The sequence below is a fragment of the Ahaetulla prasina genome, chromosome 7, assembly GCF_028640845.1.
Source record: "Ahaetulla prasina isolate Xishuangbanna chromosome 7, ASM2864084v1, whole genome shotgun sequence".
Classification (NCBI taxonomy): Eukaryota; Metazoa; Chordata; class Lepidosauria; order Squamata; family Colubridae; genus Ahaetulla; species Ahaetulla prasina.
Genome location: NC_080545.1, coordinates 56,253,887 through 56,270,986, shown reverse-complemented (window position 1 = coordinate 56,270,986; position 17,100 = coordinate 56,253,887). Strand labels below are relative to the sequence as shown.

At 35.3% G+C, this 17,100-nt stretch overlaps 1 protein-coding gene across 2 annotated transcripts in view; it reads right to left on the bottom strand.

Annotated features, from left to right (window-relative positions):
- The window catches only part of LRRIQ1 (leucine rich repeats and IQ motif containing 1), a 114,770-nt gene that overhangs the window by 37,616 nt on the left and 60,054 nt on the right, over nucleotides 1–17,100 (bottom strand). For both annotated transcript variants that reach the window (XM_058191446.1, XM_058191445.1), the window contains exons 17-22: nucleotides 16,864–17,062; nucleotides 13,511–13,630; nucleotides 8,952–9,041; nucleotides 6,924–7,039; nucleotides 6,267–6,362; nucleotides 4,902–4,987 (exon numbers count right to left, since the gene is read on the bottom strand). In XM_058191446.1, the coding sequence (XP_058047429.1) occupies nucleotides 4,902–4,987; nucleotides 6,267–6,362; nucleotides 6,924–7,039; nucleotides 8,952–9,041; nucleotides 13,511–13,630; nucleotides 16,864–17,062 (707 nt within the window). The remainder of the gene's footprint in view (nucleotides 1–4,901; nucleotides 4,988–6,266; nucleotides 6,363–6,923; nucleotides 7,040–8,951; nucleotides 9,042–13,510; nucleotides 13,631–16,863; nucleotides 17,063–17,100) is intronic.

The following is a 17,100-nucleotide window of genomic DNA, read 5'->3' as shown; positions in this document are numbered from 1 at the left end:
CTATCTTTTTTTCAGGACACCCCCCCCCCCCGGATTTGGAGGCCTTCAAAATGGAAATGAAGTGGATGTTTTAGGAACATATTATCAAGTGAACTGGAATGGGCCAGTTTAAATATTACATGATAATAAAAGTAGTAGTGATATTTTGCTATAACCCAATAACAAGATTAGTAGATATCCAATGGATATTAATATTGACAAGTCTGTGTAACTACTACAGAAACAATGGTGAAGGACCCTGATGAACTCTATAGTAAAGCTTCCCCCAGGACTTCGACAACTTCCAGACCTCCGGACCTTTTGCCGCGAGCTTAAAACATATCTATTCTTTCGAGCAGAACTGGCTTAATAGGGTTTTAAATATGGATTTTATTGGGGTTTATTTTATATTTCGTATTGTATTTTAAATTTAGGCTATTGGAATAAGTTTTTTAAATATTGTTTTTATTGAAATGTATTGTTTTTATTTTATCTGCCTGTTCACCGCCCTGAGTCCTCCGGGAGAAGGGCGGTATACAAATTAAATTATTATTATTATTATTATTATTATTATTAAAGTGTACAAGATGAGTACTACAAAATCTGAAAAAAATGTACAACTAAAAGTTAGGAAATAGAAGAACCTGGAATTACAAGTAGATTTGCATTAGAAAAATAAAATAATGCTGGAAATAACTTTATAAGCATTTTGTGGTTGTTCATCTGCTTCAGGTAACATAAATGAACATTCTAAACTTGGTCTTCATTGGATGAATAACACTGGAATCAAATTAACTATATAACAGAAAACCAAAGATGTGCAATTCAATCAGCCAAGACATTTCTGGGTACAATTTGTGGAGCTGAACATGATTTACTAGTGTTAAATATACAGTTTAATTAGACTTTACAGTTTAAACCTTAATTAGTTTAAAAGAGAGTGGGTATTATTAAAATACCTAAATGAATGGTATGGAAGAAATTTGGCTAGAATAAAAAATTAGTGAATGAAAAGATTTGATAAAGTTAATTTAAACAAAAGAGATCTTGAGAAATTATGGGAAGACAAGCAATACTAGACAACAATACTGTCTACAGTAATCAGGATAGGCAGCATACAGTAGGTTTAAACAAACAAACAAACAGCAGGAAAAAGCTGGATTTCAAAAAATCCAAATGGTTTTCAGGACACATCTGGAATATGATTATAAATCACTCCCTGTGATTTATAAATTATTCCCTGATTTCTATCCAGACAACTGATGTACACTTTTCATGGTCTAGAAGAAGAAAGAAACAAAACAATTTGCAGAAACATATAACAGTAGGAAAACACCGTGCAAAAGTCAAGATGATAAGCGTTTATCTGTATAGCCACTTGAGGGTGGGCCAACCTAATGAGCCCGAGTTAGTAAACACTTGAAATTAGAATTTAAGAGATCTAAAATCCAATATTTTCCAATTATAGTATAAATCAGTAGTATAGTATAAAAAGCAGAATAATTTAAAGAAATGCTTTTATAAGCACTTACTTTATAGGGACAAAAAATTAGAACATATTTCTATGTTAATGCATATGGTCAGGAGATTGATATGAATATTATTAATATGAAACACTTCCTTAACCCTATTAAAGCAATAATAGATAACACAAAAAGAAATCTGATTATCTGGCATAAGAATTGTTTAATTTTAAAAAAAATACTCATTATGGAAAGGTTAGTATTGTCTTTCTTTCTTTCTTTCTTTCTTTCTTTCTTTCTTTCTTTCTTTCTTTTATTCATTCATTCATTCATTCATTCATTCAATTAATAAGGCTATTTGATCTACTTGTGACTTTGGAGATGTACAATAGTAAAACAATTTAAAAATATCAACAAAATAATAACAAGTATCGAAAACAAAACAACAACAACAAAACAAAAAAACCCACACAAATTTCTAACAACTGCCACATAGCACACAACAGGCTTGCTATCTACTCTAGCCCAAGTCACGGGGATGAAAGCCAGGTTTTAAGGGCTCTCTTAAAGAAGGACACAGTGGAAGGCCAAATGAATCTCTAGGAATATTGTTCCAGATGACAGTCCAGTTGTCCAAAAGTCATACATACATGCATACATATAAATACACACATATACACCCAGGCTAACACACAAACACACAGAGAGAAATAGAAAAGACAAGTTTTCTGAGTCCTGCTGATAACAAAGTTTAATGAATGGGACTTGGAGCAGGCCATCTCTGCCTGCTTGTACAAAATAGCCAGTCCTTCAGCTACCAGGCACCATAAAGGATATTAAAGATAACAACCAGTCCCCAGAAGCCTGAGAAACTCAGAAAGCATAGATGTGTTGAATGGTTTTCAAAAGCAGCCCCATATAGAGCACATTGCAATAATCTACACACATGCTGATCAAAGGACTGGCCAAAGGACTTGCCAGGCTAGATAAAAGGCCTAACTGGTAAACAACATATATTTATGCAAAAGCCTATTTATAGTAACCACTTTCTCCTTGAACAGGATCTCTGCCAAACTGCACACTAGTTCTGAAGGCAGAAGCATAGGTTTGTTCAGGAATATCACTGGTCCTGGGAAATCCAAATAATCTCAGGGTTCTTCTTGAGTCTGTTCTTCCCATCTAGCCCCTCCCCCAAGCCTCCAGACATTGGAAAAAAATATTGACACAATCACTCAGTTAGCCTGGGTCTGTTTGTTTGTTTGTTTGTTTACATTTGGGTATTATTGGGTATTATCAATGTACTCATGGTACCCAATGTCAAATGAACATATGACTCTAACAATGTAGGTGTCATGAAGGTGTAAAACAGGCAAGGCAAGATATTGAGCCCTAAGCATTCTACAAATTAAATGCCTTGCGATTTACCTGTTCTCTGCTACCAACATCAATTGGACTTGACTGCAGAGAACAGAGCATTACTGCAACACTGTAAACCTCCACCCAATCCCCACAAGTGATGCAGAATGCTACTATGGTCAACGGCATTGAAAACTAATGGAAAATCATGGAGAACCAGGAGGTTGCACTATACTCATTCTTCTACACTAGACATCATTAACAAATGGAACAAATATTGTCTCAATACTACAGTATATACTGGTCTGAAGCCTGACTGGAAAGGCTCTAGATCATGGGTGTCAAACTGGCGGCCTGCGGGCTGGATGCATCACACACAGGCCACGCCCACCCCAGCTCCACAAATGGGAAAAACATCACAAAACGTCACATTGCCACAAATTTAGACACCCGTGGGCTAGATATTCAAGTTTCTTCTGAGGCAACCTGAAACTGCAGTCCAACCAATTTCTCAACAACCTTTAGAAACTGGACCAAATTGTTCAAAACCATTTGGTTTAGCATTGGCTAAACCACCTTGTAGATGACCTTCACCAATGAGGAGAAGAATGGATAATAAACAGGCGAATGAGTTAGTAGATCTCAGGATCCTGTCCTCCTTAGGAGTTATAGGCTTAAAGCAGCTAATCACATAAGACCTTGCCTCTGATATTGTCACAAGATTTGTCTAGTCAAAATCTATTCCAAGTGAAACCAAATTATTCTATCTGCCAGATGCCTAGAATATTTCTCAATGACTTGACAGATGATCCTGTGGCTTCTCCCCCCTCAACAATGAAAAGTTACTTTTAAAAAGGGCAGTTCAATGACTGTGTATATAATAAGAGTGGAAAAATACTTATGTAACATCTAATATGATCTGTTATTGTGTTTGGTTGGATTCACATCTCATCCTCTCCATCTGCACTCTAGGGGGTCTTTTCTGGCATTTCATTTTCTGAAGTTGCTCAGAGGATCACCTCAGGATCAACCCACAGAGAGATCTGTAAGAACCATCTAATCCAAAGCCCTTCCAGGCAGTCACCAAGACTTCTTCTGAACCTGCCATTAGATCTTCAGCACTCACATACATCCAACTCTGAGAAGGGACTCAAGAATCAGCAGAGCTAAATGAAGCCACTGGAAGAGCCACCTTGAGACCCTGTTATTGTTAGCCATAAGAACTCACCCCACCAGCCTGCATTTTGGCTTCCATTTGTAATTTGTTTCCAGCTGCTGTTCTATTGAAATTGACCAGCACTGTTATCAGGACCACTTTCAGGTGACAAAAATATAAGTTCTTTAAACTTATTTGGTGTCTGAACACTCTTCCTTATAACACTATTTAAATAAATAAAAAATCAATCAATCACACCATATAAACTCAATCTTAACTTCAGACCTCCATAAATATAGTGATTCTTCCACATCCTATTTTGGGTTGTTACGTCATGGCTGATTTGTATTGTAAATATTTAAAGGTTTGTGATGACAGTCCTTAAATACTTTACCGTCACCTAATAGATTAAATGGCATTTCTAAAAATAGTAAAACATAAACGTACAATTTTGAGTACACAAATGGTAAAAATGATTTGAAAAAAGATAGCTTCAGTAGGACTGTAATCACCTCTATAGATAGCGATGAAGAACATTCAACTCTATAGTTCTGGGTAGATTAAAAGTATATATTTGGATTACTGGTACTTAAGAGCCTCTAGAGCATATTCTACTAAGAAATATAATTATTGCCTGCAGAATTATATATTCAAAGTCAACAAATAATCCTACTGACCATCACTAAATTGAGGGAAAAAATATTAGTGTGAGGTCGTCATATATGCTGTTCTTTCTGTTCAGTTTTGTGAACTAAACTTTCTATTGCAACTGGCTGCAATATCAAGATTTAGGTATATATAGTTTATTTAAAATCAATTAAGCAGAGCTTTCTTTATTATTAAACATCTTAGTATATGCCATCATACTAAAGGCTGATTTTGAATACGATTTTTAGAAAAGGTAATATGCATAATTTATATTTCTATTAGAATTAAAAGGTACTCACCAACTTTTTTAGCATTATATTTTTTTGCTTTCATCTTATGTGCTCTTTTTAGCATTAGCTGTGCAGTAGAAATGTCTTTAAAACCCCTAGAGAAGAAACAGTTATTCTCCATATGCAAATATAGGTGTTTGTTTAATAAGCATGCAGGCTAGTAACTTCTGGATGCTAGCGGCAGCCCTTTTGTAACACTGAATTTGGCTCTGGGAGGTCTTCTGATCTTCAGGAGTGTCTTTTCAAGGAAGTGTAAGGCCAGGAGAAATGCAGAGAAAATGTTAAATATGCAGAAAAAAAGTTCATGTGACTCTTTGGGTTCCATATATTTCTCCCATCCAATTCTAAAACAAAATAGATGATTTTGCTACATATATTACAGTGCAACCTATAGCACATAATTTTGATTTTATGGGTATTCAAAACATATTTTATAATCATAAGAGATCAGAACTATACACATATGTCCTAACAATATGGTTACCATTAGGAATGCTGATGAAGGAATACATAATGCTCTGGCTATCATTTATGAAGAAGGTACAAAATATTGCTGAGCAGAATAGCAGAATTATTTTATATCATAATGTCAACATGTGCAAAACTGTCATCTAAATATACTGTATACTTTCAACCCACCATTTATGGTTAAAAACTAGCCATGACCTAGGTTGGGCATGCCACAGGCACTGTCACCCAAGGAATGTTGGCTAGTGGGAACCAGAAAATGTGTCTTCTGTGCTGTAGCTCCTCTCCTCTGGCATATTGTCTCTTCTGGAATGGGACAACTCGCCACAGCCAACTCGCCACAGCCAAACTTGCTAGAAGACAACTTGCCATGGGACAATTCAACAAATATAATAGTTAAATTAATTTTGATGGAACCATGGCCAATAATAAAATGAAATCAATCCAGAAATATAAGAATTACAATAATTTTGACAAAAACATGGTCACCAATAATAAAAGTACTGAATTAAATTAAATACAGCATTGAATTGTCCTGAGGTGAGTTGGCCTGTGATGACTTAGCCATGGTGAGTTGGCTGCAGCAAGTTGGCTGCAGTGACTTGTCCTAAACCCTCTCCCTTCAGGTATCAGGATGACCCTGAGCCTGTTGATCTTTTGCAATGTGTGCCTGTGACCTCAATGTCTTAAGGGTCTCATTTCCTGGCTGTATTAACATTCAGGGTAACAGTTTTACTTGGTGCCATGTATATTTATTTGCACTATTTTAATTATTTTAATTGTTTTTAAATTATTTTGATATTTTATGATATATGCCACCCAGAATCATTTTGTTGAGATGGGCAGCTATAAAAATAAAATGAATAAATAAAACAAATTTAAAAGAAAATAATGACCCAAACATACCATTCTTCTGAAATTTTTTCCTCCTTTTCAGATCGTAATGATAACTTTTGGGAGGACTTTGCCTCAAAAAGCTGTGAGGCAGTGTTTCTTCCTGACCTAAGGAGAGCAAGAGCAAGATGCTAAAAAGCTAGTCCAACAACATTTAAATCTCTGCAGCTTTTGTTGTGCTATAAATTCCCATTATCTTCTGAAGTTAAGAAATAAAATCTAAGCTCCAGGAAACTTTATGCTGAAGAATAATAGAAGTTAGAGATTTATATAAAATATTTATATTTGTAATTCAAACATATCTCAATATTTTTTACACAGAAATACAGGGTATAGTAAAGCTTTCTTTATGTTAGATATTTTTCTTTTAAACTCTATATAATTTTTATTATCTTAAAAATTTAGGATTTGAGAGATTAGTATTGCTATGCTTTTCTTTAAATGAGTAAAGGATGGCTTTAAAAGTCAACCGCTTAGCCTGAAAAGTTAAAATTCTGAATTTGGTGTATGCCATTTTAATTATGAACACATGTGCTTTTAATTATTTGCAGGAATTAGAATAGTAAAGCATCTAAATGTTTTCAATTATTTGTCCAGTGTTCATCTTGGGTATTGTCAGTATGCAAATAACCACAAAGAGCAACAAATAAAGCAATTTATTTGACTTACTGGTTGCTAATATCACTGTTTTCTGATGATGTTGTCATCTTCCTAAGCTGCCACATTTTATGAGGAGGTGATTTTAAATGAAATGAGCTGTCCTCACTTCCTGTTGATTTGTTGCACTTGTAAAGAGAGAATTTTTTTAAATCAATAATTATCTCACTTTTGCCTGAACATGAAATATGAAAGAAGGACTGACTTATATACCACTTTTATTTATTGAATTTTTTATAAGCTGCTTCTTTAGGGCCAAGATAGTCTACAAATAAATTAATAACTAAAGAAAATACTAATATCAAAAACCCCACAATAGAGGAAAAAGATAAGCTTCAACTAGTTCTAAGAATGAAACCAGTGCCAATACAGGTAATTTCAAGTCAATCAAAACTTAAGTGAATCAGTCAGTTGAAACAGAAACTGAAATAAAAGTAGCAATGCTCTTGAGTTGTGACATTGTGTGAATGGGGGCAATCACTAATACTTGCCTTGGGGCAATTCCTATTTAAGGTCTGCTTCTAAAAATTAAGCTTGCACTGGTGGAATAGATAGTAAGCCTAATGGGGAATATAATTAAGAGGAGGCCTCTAAAATATGCAGTCTCATAGAGAAAAAGGATTCTTAAAAGCGAACTAGGATTTTTAATTTGGTACGGAAATGCACAGCCAGCCAGATCAAATTATGTGACATAGTCAAAATACTCATATATCAGTCGTTAGATTTTTTTCATTAGCTGAAATTTCCAGGTTACATTCAAAGTAATCTCACATTGTAACTTATTTCCATAACACATTGTTCTTATGTGGTGGGATTTCTTTATCTGGATTTAATAATTAATGCAGTCTGCTATATAATTTTTTGGTTCATATGGAATATTTCTTCACCTATACTTTTAGGAATATGTAGCACTATTGAATAAAGTTTTCACAAGATTTGGAAGAAATTGCACAATGTACATGGAAAACAAGGCAAGTAAGCATACTAAAGTGCATGGAATAAGAGTAGGATGTTTTTGTTTACTATTCTCTTAGGACCTGACATAAAGTAAGTTATGTGTAGAGAGAACCCTGTGAAGTCAGAGGCTTGAGGTTTTTATAACAGCTGCATCTAGCAAAGACAGGATGCATTTTAAATTTTTAATGAAACAATAGCCTCTGTAGCAGTAGAAGCAGCCCAACTGAAAACTTCAAAGAAACATCCGGCATTGTGGAACATTCCCCAATACCCATAGTCTCTTTTGTTGGATCACAGCCACAGACTTTAACAGGATCCAGTCATTTTACCATAATCTGGAATGCACTAAATTTCCCCAATATACCTATGGTGTGAGCAGATTTAAACTGCACAGTTTATATTGCTGCTAGATCATGAATTTAATTTTTAAACACATTTGCAGTATTTTTTCATTCCAGCTTATGGTACATTTACTGGGATAGGGGTCCCACTTAAAATTCACTCAAGGGCATGGGTTTAGAAAAGGATGCAAATCTTAACTACTTTCATAAGAGAAAAATTAATGGATATGAATCACTACTCTCTGCACCTTATTATCATTCTCTTACTACTGGAGGGAATACACTACACATATAGTTAAGATACACTTTAGAAAATATAATGAACGTTTACACTTCAGTTTATCAAGTAACTAACAAATATTACAGTTCAACAATTTTTAGATGTTCTGAAAACTTTCAGCTGTTGCTATATAATGTATACTTCAGTCTTTTTTTAAAGGACTTTGTCAACTAGCCATTTTTAATCCACTGCCAAATGTGCAGCTGAGACATATCATTTTTTGTTTTGCTACTGTGAAGTAAAGTGTTGAAAGAAATCCAAAATAAAGGGGGGGGAAATTAAGCAAATCAAAGAAAAGCTACATGAAAAATTATATCTGGGGATGAGGAGGAAGTTACAGACTTCTAAAAGTAATTATGTTTCTTCAGTCAATAAATTGTGATATTAATCATACCAAGTATAGCACGTTTCTAAAGGAATGAACAAAGGCCAAAGATGAATAAAGTTTCCATGACATGTTACCTTTGGCGAGGGCAATTGGTCTGAGCAAAGCACTGTTTGTGAAAGGAAGCAGTTGGAATCCAAGGCTGGCCATTCTTTCTCAATGACAGCCTGGTTAAAAAAAAAGGCAGTGAATAGTGCAAGGACAATATAAAGTCATTTTGATAACTTTAATAAAGTAACATTTTAACTATGTTGCATGAGTTTTCCAGTATTCCTAGATCATATATTAGAATTGTCACATATCATGCAGCCAAATAATAATAAGCAATAAGGAATAGTTTTGGATTAATGATATACTTAAAAACCTACTGTTGATTAATAATAACACTAATAGAGTATTAATTATTACTAATAGATTATTACTACTAATAAATTATTTTTCATTCATATTTAGCTCCAGATATTGCCAGGGACCGGATTTAACTCAGAAAATTACCTCATGCATATTATAGGTGTTTTTATGTAAAAATTGCAAAATGAAATTTTGTGAAACTTAGAATTATACCGGAAAACCAAAAGTACAGGATTCTTATGGAAGTATTGTCTGGAGAATTAATTAATTAGTTTGTTTGTCTCAAGAATCTACACAGCTGCCAAACTTGAACACTGCAATTGGGGAAGCATATATTAAAACAAAGAACAAAACAAAGCAAGATGCACAGTCTCAATTAACATTGAATAGACATTCCTAGGCAAATAGAGGCCCACCTTCCTACCTTCCTCTGAACAGAAATTTAAATCATTGTGGCCCCATGGCCAAGAAAAAAGCCAGGTTTTAGTATTTGTTTCCTGAGGCAACTGTTACTTTTTGAAATTAAAATTTACTGTCAAAATTTAGAAGTTGAAAACTACAGCTGTGAAATATCACAATGATTGACTTTTGAGACCATTTACATTAAAATAATTCCAATTGTGTTCTCTGAAGTACATATACTTTCTTCTTTTCTCCATTTTCAGTTAAAACCAAAGAAGTACATAATAAGTTACAGTTCCATCTATTACCTTTGTTATACCTTTGAAATTGTAATCTCAAACGAAGGCACACTGGAGACAAGAAATATGTTTGTAATAATGTTTGTTTACAACATAAAAGCTGAGCAACTATTATCAAAGCATAGAAGCAAACACATCCAGTCAGGCAATGCTGGATTTACAACAGCCTCCCAAATCAGTCACTCAGATCAGAAACCTATAAACCAGAACATTTAGGGCACTCTGACCAAGTACAGCAAGACTTAAAAAAATTATTGAAAGTGGTGGTGCTGAAACAGCACAGTATAGTAACTTAAATTTTCCATCTGCCCAGGATTTCCACATAGATACTCACTGTATGGAAAGGGCTCCTGGCAATTTCTGAAAAGAATAAATTTGTCCACAGTTTAGGTGAAAAGATCCTCTAGATAGGAATATTCTTTAGCCAGTAGCCTAATTAATAATAAAAGTATAAAAGATGCAGAATGAAATCAACACCACCACATTGCTGACATCAGATGGTAGTGCTAGTGGTGATTAAGTTCATAAATTAAGCAGATTTAGGTGTACTTAATATTGAACGGGCCATTATCAGAGAATTCTAGGGCTCTTGACTGGTCAGGGACGTTGAAAAATATTCTGGCAAGCTACTTTTGTATTATTGCTAATCACATGAAAGTGTCTGTAAAATAATCAGAGGTCAGCCTCGGAGAATGTCATTTTGCTAACCTAGCTTATTGGTTAGTTCTAATGCCAAGGTAACCCTTGAAAAGTTATTCTGGGCACTCAGATGATCACTCTGAGCAAAGGTCTTTTCCCTAAAGACTTCTCACTCTCTTACCTGCAACTGAATTTGGGTCAGGTTTATAATGCTTTCTCATGCTGGGAGAAAGGCTTCCATGTTTTTACTGTGTCAGAAAGAAAGAATTCCTTTTCCCCCCTAATTTTTTCCTAATTTCCCTTTTTTCCCTAATGAAGACAGCCAGAAGATCAAAATAATAATCAGAAAAAAAACATAACAAAACCCAAGAACAACAACAACTACTCAACTCCTTGTTTGGTTTTATCAACTTTTAAGTTGCTTTCTTGGTACAGAAAATGCATCTCTGCTTTGCTTTATTTATTTGAAAGCTTTATCTGGCTGCCCATTTTACGCAAGCTTGGGAAGCTTATGACACCCATAAAATCAATAAATGAAACAATAATGAAATCAATAAAAAGAATAAAACAATAAACCAAAACTGTGCACCCTAATTGTCCCCCTAGGCATTCCCCACAGCAGACTTGGATATCCTTCTTCTATGCCTTCTACCCATAATTCCAGCACCTCAGTAAAAAGCCGGGTCTTAATGGTCTTCAAAAAGGCCAGAAGAGTGGGATCCTATTAAATCACTGGCAAATGGTATTCCACAAAGGAGGGACATCCACGGAAAAGGCATACTTTTGAACTTTCACTAGAGGGTAAGATTTTAGGGAAAGGACATGGCGCATGCCTGTCCTTTCAGATTTAGTGGGACAAATGGCTGCTTATAGGAAAAGAAGCTAATAATGGGTGCCATGCCATGTCAAGTTTTAATAGTGCTAACCTATGAATTGCACCTTGAATTGTACCCAGAAGAAAACTGGGAGTCAGTACAGTTCACACAACAAACTTACAATATGAAGAAACCTATGGGCACCCATTACTATGTGCGCCACTGTATACTGGACCACTTGTAACTTGCAAATGGCCTCCAAGTGTTGCCCCTCTTCCAAGCTGCATTGTAATAATCAATTCAGGAGGTGTCTAAGTAATGAGGGACCATAAGCAAGGCCTCTTGGTCTAGGATAAGGTGCAATTGATGCACAGCATAAATCTGGGCATAGCCCCCTCCTAACCATGGCTGCCATCTGTTCATCAAGAAGGATTAAGAGTCTCAGAGGAAACATAAATTGCCGTCCGGGGAAGTGCAACCCCATTCAGAATCAAAGATTACAAATCACCAGACTTTAGGGGACCAAAAATCTAAAGTCATACTAAATCATTACATCTATATGAGGATAGCTCATATGCATATACAGCTCTGACCTTACATTATATAAATATTTTGCATTTTTTATCCTTCCACCACATTGAAACACAATAACTGGAAAGTAGTTTTCATTGACAAATTAGATTATATTAAGTAACAGACCAGATCAGAAATATGAATGAACAAGGAAAATTCTTATTGGAAGGTAAGAAATTATCTGATTCTGTACATCTGAGTTTGCTTCATTAAATATAAAATATTCTTACTTTTTTCTTTAATGAGGATGGTACCTATAATGTTATAATTTTATTAATACAATAGTTAAAGCACAATCATGATAGTAGATGTATAAAACCTTCCTTTTAAAAAACAAAATATAAAACTTATTTATTTTTTCTGTTCAATCTTATCCAATCCTTGGAGACTGCCTGATAAGTCCTGCAATTTTGTTGGCAAAGTTTTTCAGAATTGGTTTGCCTCCTTCTTAGACTGAGAGAAAGTGATTGGCCCAAGGTCACCGAGTCCAAGGTGGGACTAGGATTCAACTCCCAATTTCTAGCCTTATACCTATACCAAACTGGCTCTGATGAAAGTTAATGCTGACATATAATTAACACATTCTTTAATGTATAGTTCTCTGTGTATTTAAATGATTTTTCACAGTAGTTAAAATTAGTTAGTCAGGTAGTTAGTTGATTGAATTTGCATTCCACTAATCCAACATATAATTATTTGTGTTAAAAAGAATACATAAAAGGAGGCATAGATAGCTACACACCAACATTTGACTAAGATCACATGACTGATCTTAGAAATCTAAGCAGGGTTGGTTCTGATTAGTATAAAGATGAAAGACAATAGTCTGTAAGAAACCCCCTCAAAAAGTGAAACCTAAATGGATATATTCATGAAGTTACCAACAGGCAAGATGACTCAAAAGAGACCTTATTTTAACATAATTTTTACAGGATGACTTTCAAACAGGGCATCCTAAAACACTTAGTTTTTGGGATACTAAGAGTTTTGAGACTCACAGAGACAGTAGTTTGAAAAAATAAATACTTCAGTGTCTAAAACTTAAGTATTATACCATGGCTCTAAATAACGTTCATAAAAATGAAATAATACTGTTATAAATTTAGAATATTCATAATTGGAGCAATCCAACTAGAGAAGTACACTTTATTCCAAATAGTTTAATTTTTCAATATTTTAAAATGCATTGATTATATAATTATAAAATGAAATTATTGACAATGACACTGACACTGTAAAAATTGTGTTCCAAAAACAAGGTTTTTTTTTTGGAATGAGCTTATTTATAAAAAAGCTAAGATAAACTATACTATGAAAGGAGTAACAATATTACTTTGGTAAATATAGTTTAGAGAAAAGAAATAAAATGACTCAGGTTTTTAATGAAGGATACAGCAAGGAACATATATGAAATATAGAAATATATGAAATGTAATTTCTCTAGCTATTTAAACAACATGACTTAAATATGTCACATGTTTTTGCACTTGAAACATTTTTAAACATTTGCTTACTAAAGGACTTATAATCAAAAGTTGTATCCCATTACCTACTTACTTCATTAAACACAAATTCGTCCACATTAATTTCTTTATAGTCATCCTCAACTTCATCAGTTTTAACAGCTGCCAAAGCACTGGCTAGTTTCTTTCTCAAATGGAACCCTTTCCAAAGTGCCTAAACAAAAATGTAAAGCATGCTATATGAAGTCATAGATCAAGTCCACATCCAGATTCACTATTAGAAAGATAAAACATTTTAGACTCTCTCTCTCTCTCTCTCTCTCTCTCTCTCTCTCTCTCTCTCTCTCTCTCTCTCTTTGGTGCCTAGCAATAGCTCAGTGTTCTGTTTTTTGAACTTTATGTGACATTTAAAACTAGAAGACAAATTAAATATCAGCATATGCCTAGAGCTCAGAACACTCTGGAGGTTTGACTCAAGCAAGCAGAATGGAATCCTAAACTCCTTCAACTACAAACTAAGGTCAACTAATTAATTATTTGACAATTCCTTCAGGACCTACTATGAGTGTAGAAAAATATGTGTGTGTGCGCATGTATGACTGTGTGTGTATGTGTGTGTGTGTGTGTGTGTGTGTGTGTGTGTGTGTGTGTATATATATATATATATATATATATATATATATATATATATATATATATATATATATATATATATATAGGTCTTTGGTTGTTCGGGTTTACACCCGTGTAAGATTGGAAGTGTCTTGGCGACGTTTCGACGAAGTCTCATTCGTCATCTTCAGGCTTCAGCTTCGTGCTTCTGGGAGCAATGTGTGATCGCAGCTGTTTCTTCCTTTTAACTGCTAGTGGGGGTTTGAACTGATTGGGTGGGAGCTTGGCTGTGCTCTGATTGGATGGGGGTTTTTCTGTGCTCTGATTGGCTGGGGTGTGTCCTGTGTTGGTGGGGGCTGTGTTGTGCCCAGTCTAGTCTGGGCTGCAGGGGGTTTTGAGCTGGTGAGCTGCATAGCTGTTGTTTGGCTTTGTGGTCGTGCTACATCTTCATAGTGGGTGTCAGTCTGCTGCATGAATGGATTGGAGGGGTTTGAAATGGCTAATGTTGCAGCTGCGGTCTGGCTTCTGGTCCTTGGTCGTGCTTCATGATCAGTGTGGGTTTGGGTCTGCTTTCTGGGTGGATGTGGTGGTGACATCCTGTGTGGACCTTGTGAGTGTGGGTCTGGTGTCATTCCTCGTGTTAGGGACTCGTTTGTCAATAAGGGCGGGTTTCCAAATGGCTGGTAGGCGGGAGGTGTCATCTCGTTTGTTCATGCTGTGTGGGCGTTTTTCTATCTCAATGGCTTCTCTGATTATTCTGTTGTTAAAGTGTTCAGTTTTGGCGAAAGTTCTGGTCTTTTTAAATTCAATATCATGTCCTGTGACTTTAAAATGTTGGACCAGGGAAGAAGTTGGTTCCTCTTTTTTGAATGAGTTCTTGTGTTCTTCAATGCGTGCACTTATTCTTCTGTTGGTTTGTCCAATGTATGTGGTGGGGCAGGCGGTGCATGGGATTTCATATACTCCTTGATTTTCTAACTCAATTTTGTCCTTGGGGTTTCTTAGGATGGTGGATATTTTGCTGTCTTGATGTTGTGTTTGTGGAGGATTTTAAAGTCACAGGACATGATATTGAATTTAAAAAGACCAGAACTATCGCCAAAACTGAACACTTTAACAACAGAATAATCAGAGAAGCCATTGAGATAGAAAAACGCCCACACAGCATGAACAAACGAGATGACACCTCCCGCCTACCAGCCATTTGGAAACCCGCCCTTATTGACAAACGAGTCCCTAACACGAGGAATGACACCAGACCCACACTCACAAGGTCCACACAGGATGTCACCACCGCACATCCACCCAGAAAGCAGACCCAAACCCACACTGATCATGAAGCACGACCAAGGACCAGAAGCCAGACCGCAGCTGCAACATTAGCCATTTCAAACCCCTCCAATCCATTCATGCAGCAGACTGACACCCACTATGAAGATGTAGCACGACCACAAAGCCAAACAACAGCTATGCAGCTCACCAGCTCAAATCCCCTGCAGCACAGACTAGACTGAGCACAACCAAGCCCCCACCAACACAGGACACACCCCAGCCAATCAGAGCACAGAAAACCCCATCCAATCAGAGCACAGCCAAGCTCCCACCCAATCAGTTCAAACCCCCACTAGCAGTTAAAAGGAAGAAACAGCTGCGATCACACATTGCTCCCAGAAGCACGAAGCTGAAGCCTGAAGATGACGAATGAGACTTCGTCGAAACGTCGCCAAGACACTTCCAATCTTACACGGGAGAAAACCCGAACAACCAAAGACCTATATATAAACACCCGTGAAAACCTCAGAAAACAAATATATATATATAGGTCTTTGGTTGTTCGGGTTTTCTCCCGTATATATATGTGTGTGTATGTGTATGTGTATGTGTATGTGTATGTGTATGTGTATGTGTATGTATATGTATATGTATATGTATATATATATGTATATGTATATGTATGTATATATATTCATTCCACTGAAAAATAAAATACAACAAAGCGAATGTGGAGGTGAAATCTGGAATATTGATTTACAGTAAATGTATGCATTAATTTTATTACTTTTTAAAAATACATTTAAATAAGTTCCACTAATAGTATACTTTTCAAATAAACTTCCCAATAAAATGTTTAAAAACCTCTAATACATTTAAACATTTCTGCAAATATTTATTTTTAATAACTCCCCCAGAGATATATACACACCATTTAATCATTTGCTTTCTAGCGTAAAGCCCTTAGAGGCTGCATTTGAGAATATTTCAAACCCAATAAATTGGGAAATTAAACTAAAAATGAAACACTGAATTTGTAATTCTATTGTTCTTGTCACTAACAGAACTGGCTTTGCCAGTTAGAATTGCTCCTTCAAATAACCAATGAGGTTTGGTTATATATAATAATGGATTTATATTCGTATGATTAGGTAGATAATTTGTGGTCTGTTGCAACAATGATAAGAGTTTGTACATTTTAAAGATTAACATTAGCAAAATGACTCAAGATTCTGGTTTATGCATATCTCCATGAGCGATGCTTGCTCTTATGCTCAAGTAACCCATAAGGAATCACTCAAAAGAGATTTGAGTTATACAAGCCAATTACTTGTATTACTGAAAGACCACAAGCAGACTGTGGTCTTTCAGTAAGTTTCTTTCCTGAAAGTTTAGGAGGAGTTTCCAGAATGACTTAAGGTAAATGCAACTTTATATTTCAGTTTGCATAAATTCAACAGCTAATTACTATTTCTTTGAAAAAGTACCTTTAAATCTATTTAGCTATCTGAGTTCTCAAAAAAGAGGTGAGAGGGCACGTGTTACCAACCTTAGCTCACTAACCTGAAGTATAGTAGCAGCTTTATGCCTATCCAAAAAATGATTATTATTTTTTCCACAGCTGACAATCTTTCTTCTGAGGCAGTAGCTCCGCCAAGCAGACTGGATTACAGTTGCTGCCAGATGTAGCCTTGTATAAAAATTGATCTCTTTACGAACTCTATAACCTCGCCAACATGACTGGATAATTATGGTTGCTGAGCTATAAATAAAATAAAAAATAATATTACTTTAAACATA